This window comes from Dermochelys coriacea, chromosome 4 (assembly GCF_009764565.3).
Source record: "Dermochelys coriacea isolate rDerCor1 chromosome 4, rDerCor1.pri.v4, whole genome shotgun sequence".
NCBI lineage: Eukaryota > Metazoa > Chordata > Testudines > Dermochelyidae > Dermochelys > Dermochelys coriacea.
This window is the reverse complement of record NC_050071.1, coordinates 24,745,921-24,759,846: the sequence shown is the minus strand read 5'-3', so window position 1 is coordinate 24,759,846 and position 13,926 is coordinate 24,745,921. Positions and strand designations below refer to the sequence as shown.

The following is a 13,926-nucleotide window of genomic DNA, read 5'->3' as shown; positions in this document are numbered from 1 at the left end:
CTTCTAACTCGGGGTGGGCAAACTATGGCCTGCAGGCCGAATCCGGCCTGCGAGCCGTTTTAAGCCGTTCTAAGAGCTCCTGCTGGGGAGCGGAGTCTGGGGCTTGGCCCCGCTCTGGTGCTCCAGCCGGGGCGCTGGGTCAGGGGCCACACCACGCGGCTCCCGGAAGCAGCAGCATTGCCCCGCTCTGGCTCCTATGTGCTCCAATGGCCCCCTCTGGCGCTCCAATAGGAGCTTCAGGGGTGGTGCCTATGGATGGGGCAGCATGCAAAGCCGCCTGGCCAAAGGAGCCGGAGAAGGAACATGCCACTGCTTCTGGGAGCTGCTTGAAGTAAGAGCCACTCGGAGCCTGCACCCGAGCCTCTCCCCAGGCCCCAACCCTGACCTCACTCCCGCTCTCCAAACCCCTCAATCCCAGCCCACAGCACTCTCCTGCACCCCAAACCTCTCATCCACAGCCCCACCCCAGAGCCCTCACTTGCAACCAGAGCCCTCAATCCCTCCCGCACCCCAACCCCAATTTTGTGAGCATTCATGGCCCACCATACAATTTCTATTCCAAGATGCGGCCCTCAGGCCAAGAAGTTTGCCCACCCTTGTTCTAACTTTTGCAACCAATGATTCATGATCCCTACAGACAACAGTCTTCATCGCCACATAACCCTGATTAGTTTTCAGAGTAAATTAACCCTGTGCTCTCAATGAGGCAGAGTTTGTGTAATCATGAAATTAAAGACTATCATATTGCACACACACAAGGGTAACTCCCTAGGTTTTTATTCTTAAAAAGCAAACAAATTCCATCATGGGGAGCTTACTGTTCACCTCTGCTATTTCAGATGAAGTGGTAACTGATGCAAGTAGCAGGTTGTCATGCTCAATATGGACCAGCATTAGAACGGGACGAAACACTTTGCCAGTGGGTTTCACAGATATTTATTGACAGCAGAGGAATGGTGAGACTCAGGAATCTTGGACTCCATTTCAAACTCTGCAGGGGTGTGTATTCTAGTGGACCCAAACAGCTGCCTATACCACAATTAAACAGCTGCTAAGCCATTCCAGCTGACTCAGGCTACGCCAACTGTGGGTTTTAATTGCTGTGTATGCATACCCCGTATATCCCCGTTCCAGCTGCTCATGCCATTCTCTTTGCCCAGCTGGTTTCAGTTCTCTTCCCGCACCAGGGCTCTTCATCCAATCTGGCTCCCTCTCCCACCGCACTGGTTCTCAGTCCCAGACTTCTATGGCTCCCCTTGTGATACCTGTTCTCCCTACTTCATTTCCTTGCTAGCTGCCAGTCCCAATTCTCCCCATCCTGTACCAGCTCTGGTCCAGCTCTTGTTTCCTCTGCATTCCAACCAGGGAGCTTTCCACACATGTATCGTCTGGGCCCAGCAAGGGGGACACTAGAGCACAGGAGAGGCAGTCTCCCTGGTCTCAGTTCTGGTACCAAGACCCAAACTCGACATGGCTTGCAGCAACCCGGAATTGCAATGGGAGGGAAAGCCTGTTCGGCACCAGGCTGGAGCGTACCCAATGAGGATAAAATGTTCAGTGAATTCAGCTGCTAAAATAAGTCTCTACTGAGTATCTGCAAACTGCAATATTTTGTTATAATTTGGGCAACTTTGGGCAAATTTTCACAGAGCACGCAAAAGGCACATCCCTGAGACAAAGTCACCCCCTGCTAAATTTCAAATCTCTCCTTCAAACCGTAGGATCGGTAGAGCTTTTCAAAGAAAAGGTTGTTGGAATTTTTTAATATGGGCAAAATAATGCCGTTTTCTTTAGCCTCATTCTTGGAATTTTCCAAAACACTTCAGCCTCAGATAAACATGCCGCATGAAAATTTTAGCCCGAACAGTTAAAGTTCAGCCAAGTCATAAGCAACTGAACACTCATCTTAATGAGAAATGCTGGGTAACCTAAAGAGGTGATTCCAGCCCAGACAACAATTTTCATCAGAAATACATCTTACTACAAATTCTTGTTGAAGAGAATGGTGACAGTTTCCAATTCATCTGTATTAGTAACAAAAATTATAATTTAAGTGCCATATATGAGCAATGACACTGCAAACTCCTGTCAAGATAGTGCCAGCTCCTGCAGATATGTACTTCTATGGTTAGTGCTCAGACCATCAGTGGTCACATAACTTTTATTGGAAATATTCATAGTAGCAAACACTAAAAACTCAGTACCTGTGGGATTGGAACCTATGTTAAATTAAGAATAGAGGATAAATATATTAAGAGCTTTTAGGTGTGAACTGGACAAGACAAAGATGAAAACAATAAGAACAAGAGGTTACTTGGGTGAAGAGAGAATGTTTTTGAGGTTCAACAAGTTTCCATTCTTTTAGGGTAAAAAATTAAGACTATTTGTATTTTAACTTTTGCATAGGGCTGATTTCAGAAAGTTATGACAGATATGGCATACATATTAAATAGAGTTAAGGCAAAGTTCATTAAAAAGAACTCAAAATATTGAGGGTTCCAGAAAATTCTTGTTACGCAACTGAAATTCCCAAATACACTAATTTCTGTTCAAATAACTCAATGCTCTGACCAGCTTATTTGCTTGAACAGTTAACAGTGGAAAGTTTTAGAAGACCTTACTTCCTCCAAAAATAAAGGCCTTTGTAGCATTTACTTCAATAGGACCCAATGAGAACACAAAATATTATGTGCAGCTTGAGATCTTTCTTGGCCAATATATGCAATAGTGTTCACATTCAAAAGTTCTACTCAACACCTCTTCTAATTACCACAGTCACGCTGAAAGTGAGCACATAGATGGCGGTGAAGGGCTTTCAAATTAAAATTGCCCTTAATTCTGAAAATGTCAGAACAGTTCGTTCACAATGGACTAATCCCACAGGATGACATCGTCATCCCTACTCTGGCCCCTTTATGCCTGGTAAAAGTGCAACAGCAGTGTTAAGGATACCTAAAAAGCTCAGTTCTGCTTGCAGAGAAATTCCTACTTCACAGATACCAAAGAAGATCTTAAGATGGCCTTCCAAGGCCCCCTTTCAAACCCTAGCACTAGAGTTGCCAGTTTTGGTTGAACGTATTCCTGAAGATTTCATCACATGACATAATCTTTAATTAAAGATTTATCTTTAAATCTTAGATACTCCAGGCCAATCCTGGAGGGTTGTCAACCCTACCTAGCACAGAGGATGATATGTTAGAGGCAGAGCTTGGAGGGGCATGCCAGGGCAGGACCCAAAGCACAGTCAAGTGACCCATATGGCAGCCTCAGGGTACTACCATAATTTAGACAGGTCTCCAGGGCTGTCTCAGTTATGATGTGGGCTATTCCAGCCAAAAGAACAGGGCAGGCTCAGATGGGGTGCAAGGGATACTTAAAGCCACCTTAGCCCCAACCACTCAACCCTGGGTATGCAAATTCTGTGTTCTGTCTGTCAGAAACACAGCACAATCTCACTCATTGTCTCCACTGAGATCCTACTATAGTGGGCTGTGAACCAGTACCCTTATTTTACTGGCAGTTTGAATTATCTGAGAAAATATTAACTTTCACATTTCAGCTTTCATGTTCTATAAAGACAGATTCACAGACTGATAGATTCTTAGGCCAGAAGTTACCATTGTGATCATCTAGTCTCACCTCACGCAAGCCATAGAACTTCCCCAAAATAATTCATAGATCTGATCTTTTTAGAATAACATCCAATCTTGATCTAAAAAGGGTCAGTGATGAAGAATTCAACACAAACCTTTGTAAACTGTTCCAATGGTTAATAACTCTGTCAGTTAAATATTTAAACCTTATTTCCAGTCTGATTCTATCTAGCTCCAACTTCAGTCATTGGATCACATTATATCTTTCTCTGCTACACTGAAGAGCCCATGATTAAATATTTATGCCCCATGTAGGTACTTACAGACTACAATCAAGCCATCCCTTAACCTTCTCTTTGTTCAATTCAATAAATTGAGCTCTTGGAGTCTGTCACTCTAAGTCATGTTTTCTAAATCCATTCTCGTGGCTCTTCACTGAACCCTCTCAGATTTATCTACATCTTTCTTGAACTGTGGGCACCAGAACTGGACAGTATTCTATCCATGGTCACCCAAGTGCCAAAGATAGAGGTCAAATAACCTCTCTGCTGCTATTCAGAAATTCTCCTGTTTACACATCCCAGGGATCGCATTAGCTCCTTTGCCCACAGTATCACAATAGGAGCTCAGGTTCAGCTAATGAATCCAAATCTTTTTCAGTCACTGTTCCCAGATTAGAATCCCCCATTCTGGAAGTATGGCCTACCCTTTTTTGTTCCTAGATAAATACGTGGACATTTAACCGTATTACAACAGTTTGCTTGTGCTCAGTCTACCAAGATATCCAGATTGCTCTTAGTTAGTGACCTGCCATCTTCATTACCTACCACTTCCTTAATTTGGGTGTCATCTACCAACTTTATCAGTTACGATTTTGAAAGCATATTGAAAGACTATGAAAGCACAGTCTGTATTGATCACTATTATAGTTAATGATATTTAGGAAAAAAAACTAAGCAGAATGACAAAAAGCATTTTTTAAAACAAGTAGCAAAATACAGAACAGATTTTGATACTGCACAGATTATTTAAAACATTTGGTCTTAAACCAAATTTCAATCAGCTGCATTTTAAAATGGCCATATTAAGATAAAGGACATTGTTAAGAGAAATACACATTGTCATTCCATAAAAAGCCACTAATCTACCAAAACAACAGGAAGACAATATTCAAAAAATCTTGAATTTGGAGAGAAAGTGCTGTAACTTTCTGAATTACTGGCAAAATATATTACAATAAGTTGTATGCACATTTCTTTCATCCTGTCTTAAACTGAAGCATACACTAACATGAGTTTGAATAAAACAAATTAGAAACAAACTGTATATTCAATATTGTTGGAAGATTAAAAATGAATCTGAAAGTTTTCAGTTAGCTACGTTTCTGATCATAATTTATAGAACCTTCAAAAATCTGCAACAGGAAAAAAAGATGAACAATACAAAGATCTACAGCAATTCCCACAACTGAAAAATAAAGTAACTTTACCAACAATTTAAATATTTGCTAAGTACTAGATGACCCAGACATGCATATTCCTTGATTAGACAACATGCATCCCAATAAATTACATAAGCCAGTATTTTCACTACATGAATATTCCTACAGTTTAAAAAGTCACAAGGACTTTAATGTGAAAGTATCAACTACATAAATAAAAGTAGGTACCTAATTAAAGTTCCAAGGAAATATTCAAGTTGTAACTTAGCAAAATGACTATTTGCATGAAATCCACCTTGACAGTTATCCACATTACCCCAAAAGTACTATTAAATGGTTTCTTTTAAAATCTCTAACTATACCCTTGTAGATGTAATTAAATTAGTGTGAGCCAACTTAAATGTTTCCACCATAGTAAAGCCTTGTTTTTATAAACAGGGACACCAACTTTTTTAGGTTTAATGCCACTTCTCTACGGTTCTACTCCATATTCTTTGTACATATTTAACGTTACCATATTTACCATTCAACTGCCTATACTTTCCTTTACATATTTAACTACCTCCCCTTTAATGAAGGAGAATTATTTATTCCAACACATTTTTCACTATTATATCCTTATACTTTCTACTTTTCATCAGGAGAAATAGCTATATAAATTTGCCTCAGCCATTAAGATTCAATTTTAAGTAACTTCAAAATATTCCTCATAGTTACAACAATCTGCATTTCATTGACAATTTGCATTCAAAGATTATTGTCCAGTACAATGCAATTAAGATGCTGATTTTTCAGAACAGAAAAAAAGCAGTCTTTAGAGCTGAGACTTGATTTTTCATAGAAGACCTTCAATTCAACTCTCAGAAAATTAACTTTTCCACCTATCTCTAATACAGCAGTACTCTTGGTAACAAATGCAAGCCTTCTTATATTATGCATTTATGAAGCTTTTAGTACAGTTTCTGGATATCTATTGTAATACACTGTTAGCCCTTAACCTTATCATTTTTGGTTTACAAGTTATATCTATTGTAATACACTGTTAGCCCTTAACCTTATCATTTTTGGTTTACAAGTTTGTTTTTTTTTTCTAATACTGTATAAGCAAGGACAATTTCTAATTGTCTACCATGTATTTTACATGTGAAAAAGTTTGGAGAAAAAAATCTTGGAGTGTGGGCTTAGTTTTACATTTTTAATAAAAAAGACATATCCAAATTGTTATATTATTCCAATTTATTAGTTAGTAGGGAAAGTATTGGGTTGCTGAATACTGGATCTTTTAAAAAAGAATTAAAACTATATCCCTATTAAACATCTGCTAAAAACTAGTTTGCTGTATCTTAGTTACATTTTGGGCATATGGTAACAGCAACTATAGAAACATGTGAGTGCTGACAAAGGTAATCTATATGAAAGAAATATTTTGAATTCAATCAAACAAGCCCATACAACTTGATTCTGTTAAAATATTTTAGCAAATAGAGAGGGTGAAGGCAGCCCTTCAGCAAATACTTTTCCAAAGAATCAGCTCAGGCAAAGCCCAACAAGTTCGGAAAGGAACAGAATTATGACAGATGTTCTTTAAGAAGCCAAAGGCTTCAGGCAAAACGGATTTCTTTTGCAGCATATTTGTGAAGCTGTACTTCTATATTTTTGAATACTTTATGACTTATGTGATTATTAATGTAATTTTCTGAAATATCTGATCCAGATCTCACACTTTTATGGTGTGAAATATTTGCACAAAAAGTAGCGCAAAGTTACATTGTATTATAATGTCTTCCTCTTTAAGTATAAAAAGATACCTTTTAAAAAAAACTCATTAAAAACATGCACACAATAAACTTTTTTTTTTTAAAACACATACTGATGAAAAAACTATATCAGTTATCTTTAAAAGGACCTGTAAACATATTTGCTCCAAAAGCCAGTGCCATCACACAGTAGATTAAGAAAAACTTTTGAAATCCACAACATTTCCTGCCTGAGTGCTTCGAATTTCCTTTCACAATGCTGCACAGATCAGGTCTGATGTCTTTCACTTTGTTGAAACACACAAAACTCTAAGCAAACACACACATTATGGAACAAATTTGAAAATAAATAAAACCCAGTGAGTGACAGTACGTCGCGTACTTACCAGTGACTGATATTTTCCCATTCAGTGATAGTATGTCTTTTAGGTTTCCTGATGCTTTTTACCTTTTTGAATAAAAATACAGCTGACTGCTACAATCCTTAAAATGGCCGCACTGCTTAGCCAGCAAAACCATGCTAGTGACTGAGTTGCAATATTAAAAGAAAAACAGAACAAAACATTTGATTCTCCTATGGTGAAGCTTAATATATCCATGCTAGCATCTTCAATCATGGAGCTACCTTGGAAGTTGCTGCTGCTCAAAGTAGCTGCAGTAAAAGTTCTGCTACATTCTTGCCTTCTGCATGGTTTTTCAGCTAAAACAGATCAGAACAGGCTAGCAAACAACTCCTTCCTAAATGAAAGCTCTAATTTCTTCTTCTGCAGTGAAATGAACCAAGTTTCTATGCTAAAGAATGAGTGACAGTATTGCCAGCCAATCAGCTTGGATTTTTCAGGAAAATCGCCCCTTAATTCATTCAAAATTAGGTCATATGACACTATTTGCAATGCTATTGGCTTAAAATGAATATAGTGTTTTAGCCTAATCAGGATAAGGCCACCCATCTATGCCTCCCTAGACTGAAGATACCTTGACTATAAACACAGTAGTAATATTAAAAAAAGAATGCAGACTTACCAGAGCTTCCCAACTATTAAAGGGCCGGTGCTCCGTTATCTTCTGAGCCTTTTTCTGAGAACACTGAGGAATCAGAGTGAGTTCACCAAGTGAAGCATCTTGCAGGAAGCTAAGTATTTTAGTTTTGTAACCATCCTCCATCACTTCATCACCACTGCTGTAGTCCTCATCAAGGGAGCTACCACCTTCTGAAGCTGACTCGTATTCTGAATCTTCTGTTTCTCTTTTAGTCCTCCAAACCCCTTTTTTGCCTTTATCTTTTTTCCTAAAGCCATTCTGAGCTTTTGTAGAAGATTTCTGTTTCACCTTCACTTTAGTGTCATTATTATAGTGCTTTTTGCTATTTGTGGAGACTTCGTTCCAACTAGAAACTTCACTTTTGGAAGGATATTGCACATCTGTGTATGTAATGTAAAGAAGTCAATGACAAATAAGATGCATTGTTCAAGAGCAAAAAATCTTCAAAAGAACTGCTGCTTTTCAAAATAAAGGCTAATGTAAATGCCAGCACTCTCCTCTGCTTTATATATAGCACGGAACAAATTTCAGTTTACTAACTGTAAAACTTAATTCAATCTGCCTTTGGAACCTTTCCCTGTATATTTAGAAAGATGTAACTACCACAGCAAATACAAAATTATCAAGTAATTGGAATCACAATGAAAAGACTTAAACCATAAGGTCAAAAGACTTCATACAATTCTAATTATAAGCCAAGTAATTTCAACTTGTTAACTATTATTAATATAAATTCAGAGTATCTATATTAGTAGGACTTAAGCTACACTACCAGTCACACAATGATTTAATTAACTGCATCAAGGCAAAAATGGTCAAAATTGTAATATGTATAAAGCAACATTTCATACTCTAAGGAATCTGACTCAAAAGTTTGATTTTAAAGTAATAGTTTCCCCATGCCCTCTGGAAAAAAAAAAGATGATAGATTAAGCAAACAAGCCTGATTTAGCACATGCTTTCACCACAAAAAAAGCATAAACCTAGTCTCACTTTACTGCATCTCACAGCAGCATTTCGGGCAGGACACCAAAAGTATGCAAATGTTAAAGTAATTTGAGGAACTAGAGCTTTTAAAACAAACAAAATGTTTTTGGTTCAATTATCAACTTCTGATTTTTTATAACCCTAATCATGTTTTAAAAGAAATTAACTCATTTTTTTGTTAAAATAAATTATTAGTCCTTTTTAGACAAAAAACAGTCAAGGTGTATCCTTTTGACCTCTCAATTTAAAAATATACTTTAATACTATTAATATTGTAATGTCTATTCTCCTGTCTAACTCTGCTTTAGGTTGATAAATCCTAAACAGCTCTTTTTCCTAATAAGGAAAGGCAATGAGCAGCTACCTTTCAACACTGATATCTTCATCTCCATGCAAGAGATAAAAAGTAAAAACGTAAAAAGCACTAACCTGACACAATGATTCTTTGAGAAGCACACTTAAGTAAAAGTTATTACATTCATGCACAAACTTATTATAGGTTGTTTCGATAATATATACAGCACATTTATCCACCTATCAGCCTGTAGCGATCCAACAGCCGATCATATACTGTCTAAACAAATTATTTTGTTGTGTTGATACACTCGAAGATAGAGCCTCTGTAATCCTGGGAATAAATTCTCACCACTCTTCCTGGAAGCAAGTGCACAGCTGCGCATAATAAACATAATATGCTCCTAATCTATCATTTTGATTCTGTATTTTTCCCTCATATTTTACCAACATATTCTGCCAACTAGTCTATGAAAACATAAAAATTCTTAACAGAGAAATGTATAGAAATTGCCTAGGGAGGTTGTGGAATGTCCATCATTGGATATTTTGAAGAGCAGGTTAGACAAACACCTGTCAGGAATGGTCTAAATAATAGTCCTGCCAACATTGCACAGGACTGGGCAAGATGACCCCGGGAGGTCCCTTCCAGTCCTATGATTCTATGAGAACTAGAGTAATAAAGACCTTTGTAAAATAGCCTTTTGCATGTGTGAAGTCTTGTTGCTGCAGCTGGGCCTTGCCTTTTAAAGAAACTCAATTTGGAGATTTTAATCACATCACCAATGACTTGATTTAAAAAGATACATTTGTTTATGTATTTGTGAAATACATATTCTAATGGAAACACAACTGAAATGATATTTCATTTTGTAAGTTCTTCAGATCAGGAATACTCTCTACTTTTATACAGTAGCAAGCACACTGCGGTTCCTGAGTTTGGCTGGTGCTTTCTGGCACTACTGCAATATGAAAGAATTAAGGTATCTGCTCATATTAAATCTGAGGTATTTCCTTTGTAATCATCTGCAGATTTGTCAGTGATGTAATGCTAATTTCTATCAAATTTCATGTATTGGTATTTCACTGGACTTTTAAGAATATTGTTTGCATTATTTCACCCTAAATACAGTCTCAATATTACTTCTCTGCTAAAAGACTTCTTAAACAGGATATACTGATTTACTGAGTCACTTTTATTGCCTTGAGATTAGTACTCTGTGAACCACTCAATTCAAAGAGAATCATGTTTGAAGTTTTCTTATCACAAACATGTTTTCATATTAACGAATAGGGAGTTATGCTTATAAGTGTAATTTGCACTTGACAAACCAATATACTTGCCTTAATTTCCACATAAAAAGGCATGCAACTCCATAAAAATAGGATGCAAACTCAGCATATAAACTTTCTTCTATGTTCTTTTCTTCTCTTTCCACCCCCCTTAAAACTGTTTTTGCTCATCACTGCAACTTTTAAGATATTATTTTAATCACGGTCAGGACTGTCTTATCTAGACATTAGAGAGATATACACTTCTGAAATCTGTTATTTTATTACATAATAAAATAGACTGTAAATCTGTCTTTATTTACCCTGTTGGTCTTCTGCAAATACTTTTAAAGACTCCAGTGCTTCATGAAACACCCAGTTATGTTCTTGAAGTACATCTTTCAGTTCCTATTAAAACAACATTTATTATCTCACCATTATGCAAAAAATATATTCTTTAACAATTAAGAACAAGAGCAGCACTTCTCAAACAAGTATGGGATAAAACCTTTGATTAATCCATACACTTATGCACAGGATGCATGATACATACAAAATATATTGTAAATAACCACCTTTTTTTTAAAAAAACTGTTCCTAACTTCAGTTATCTCCCTATGATGCGACAGGTCTTCTAATTATAGTTAACAGTATTCTTGATGAAAACGCAAGGAAAGACACTGTACACAAACTTCAGAATATTGCACAACATCAACTTACCACCTTCCTAATAGATAGTATACTTGATCTTCCACATTTAAAATATAAAACCACTAAAAGCTGACTGAATTCTCTACTTGACTGCTGATCTATTTCAGCTCTTTATACAGCCATCACAGTTTCTAATCATTCTTCCTCTAAAAACCATGTATCCCACGTAATAATCTAAACAGATAAGCCTACTCCAGTTTTAAAAAAAAAAAGGTGAATTCTAAAAACAACATGAATATTTTAATGATAAAATAATGTAGTATGCCTGAATAATTTTCACATACATTCATACTCTGAGTCACACTCTCTGATCTGGCCGACCCATGCTTAGTGCAGACCAGAGGGTGGGCCATCAAGATTTACATATTCTAAAATATGTCCAATTGCCTACAGCCTCAAGAGACCATGCCAATAGAAGCAGCAGAAAGGTGTTCCTGCCATGAACCCTTTCCCTAGAAACACTACTTGTGCTGGGGTCACTTGGCTGGCTCCATGCCACCTAGAAATTCCCCTTAGCCAGGTAAGTGGTTAAGCAGATGGATGGGGCTTAAAATCTGGTCCTGTGCACTTATTACATTTTTATATACTTATATAAAACAGTAGGTTTGTCCCCAAAAGATACATAATAGCTTACCTCTTTATCCAAACTGGGAAATTTATTTTGCAGTTTCTTTACAAGAGCTTCTTGCTTTTCCCATTCTTTTTGAGATTCTGCCCCTTCTAGCTACGGTTCAGAAAAGACGTAGCAATTTTAGAGATCATTTCACTTAATGCATCATAATACTACTACTCAAACAAAAATGAAATAACATGCCTAACTTTGCTTACCTTTTAAATAGTCACCCTTTGAATGATTAAAACAATGTGCAGAAATATCTGAGCTATGCAGACAGAAATAAGTGACTAATACTGTTTTCTTCATTTATAACTGTGTTCAAAATTAGACAAAACCCTCCAAGAATGGTATAGAAAATTCTTAGAGTACTGAAAGAGGAAAAAGTTTGAATTCAATAAGAAATAAAAGACATGAAAAATTTTAGGTTCCTTATTAAATTACAATAAAACAGATCTTGGCCAACTTAAAATCATTTCAGTTCCTCTTTTAATAAAAAAAAAAAAAAAAAAAGGTGTTTTATATGATATATATGATTCTTTATCAAATAGTGCTCAATCAAGTTGAATTTTTTTTTTTTTTAACATGACATTTTGGGGAAAATAATTCAGTCTTGACAATTCTTCTTGTAGAGAGGAAAAGGGAAGGCAGACACGGTTAAAACAACTGAAATAACCAATTACTCAAGTGAGACAGATTTTATGCAACCCACATTGTTATCAATGGAATTTTGCACATTAAAAAACGGTCCTTTAAAGCCATTATTAAGTTCAACCTTGTGTCAGAATTTTGGCAAATGTAAAATCTTAGGAAATGGAATATCATATTAAGGCACAATACAATTATACCAAACCCTGATAAAAGATTTCCTGACAAATGATGTCCAACACAAAGTCTAGTATACTTATAGCTCTACTGGTTTACAAGAAACAGGGAATGTGACCTAGCAATTAAAGCTCATAAATAGGAGCCAGGATTTCCAGATTCTACTCACAGTTCCGTTATGGACTTACTATATGATAACAATATAAAAAATCAACATAAGAACGGCTATACTGGGTCAAACCAATGGTCCATCCAACCCAGTATCCTGTCTTCTGACAGTGGCCAATGCCAGATGCCTCAGAGGGAATGAACAGAACAGGTAATCATCAAGTGATCCATCCTCTGTCACCCATTACCAGTTTCTGGCAAACAGAGGCTCAGGACACCATCCCTGCCTATCCTAGCTAGTAGCCATCGATGGACCTATCCTCCATGAACTGATCTAGGTTTTTTTTGAACCCTGTTATAGTTTTGGCTTTCACAACATCCTCTGGCAAAGAGTTCCACAAGTTGACTGTGCATTGTGTGAAAAAATATTTCCTTTTGCTTGTTTTAAACCTGCTGCCTATTAAGTTCATTGGGTGACCCTCTAGTTCTTGTGTTATGTGAAGGAGTAAACAACACTTCCTTAGTCAATTTTTCCACATCAGTCATGATTTTATAAACCTTTATCATATTCCCCTTTAGTTGTCTCTTTTCCAAGTTGAAAATCCCAGTCTTCTTAATCTTTCCTCACATGGAAGCCATTCCAGACCCCTAATGATTTTTGTTGCCCTTTTCTGTATCTTTTCCAATTCCAATATATCTTTTTTGAGACGGGGTGATCACATCTACACCCAGTATTCAAGATGCAGGCATATCATGCATTTATATAGAAGCAATGTGATATTTTCTGTCTTATTAATCTCTTTCCTAATGATTCCCAAAATTCTGTTTACCTTTTTAACTGCCGCTACACATTGAGTGGATGTTTTCAGAGAACTATCCACAATTTGATTCCAAGATGTCTTTATTGAGTGGCATTGGCTAATTTAGACCCCATCATTTAATATGTAAAGTTGGGATTATGTTTTCCAATGTTCATTACTTTGCATTTATCAATAGTGAATTTCATCTGCCATTTTGTTGCCCAGTCACCCAGAGATTCTTTTGTAGCTCTTTGCAGTCTGTCTGGGACTTAACTATCTTGAGTAGTTTTGTATCATCTGCAAATTTTGCCACCTCATCGTGTACCCATTTTTTCCAGATCATTTATGAGCATGTTGAACAGCAGTGGTCGCAGTACAGACCCCTGGGGGACACCACTATTTACCTCTCTCCATTCTGAAAACTGACCATTTATTCCTTGGTCTAGATGAAGTTGTGATCTGATCTTCACACCTTGTATCTCCC

The 13,926-nt window shown here is 37.0% G+C and overlaps 1 protein-coding gene across 10 annotated transcripts in view; it reads right to left on the bottom strand.

Annotated features, from left to right (window-relative positions):
- Positions 1-13,926, bottom strand: part of SMARCAD1 (SWI/SNF-related, matrix-associated actin-dependent regulator of chromatin, subfamily a, containing DEAD/H box 1) — a 90,338-nt gene that overhangs the window by 34,903 nt on the left and 41,509 nt on the right. For 9 of the 10 annotated variants that reach the window (XM_038399597.2, XM_043512611.1, XM_043512612.1 and 6 more), the window contains 3 exons: positions 11,731-11,820; positions 10,709-10,793; positions 7,815-8,212 (listed from right to left, as the gene is read on the bottom strand). In XM_038399597.2, coding sequence (XP_038255525.1) covers positions 7,815-8,212; positions 10,709-10,793; positions 11,731-11,820 — 573 coding nt within the window. Of the gene's footprint in view, positions 1-7,177; positions 7,535-7,814; positions 8,213-10,708; positions 10,794-11,730; positions 11,821-13,926 lie in introns of those variants that run through there. The other variant, XM_038399599.2, reaches the window with a different exon arrangement.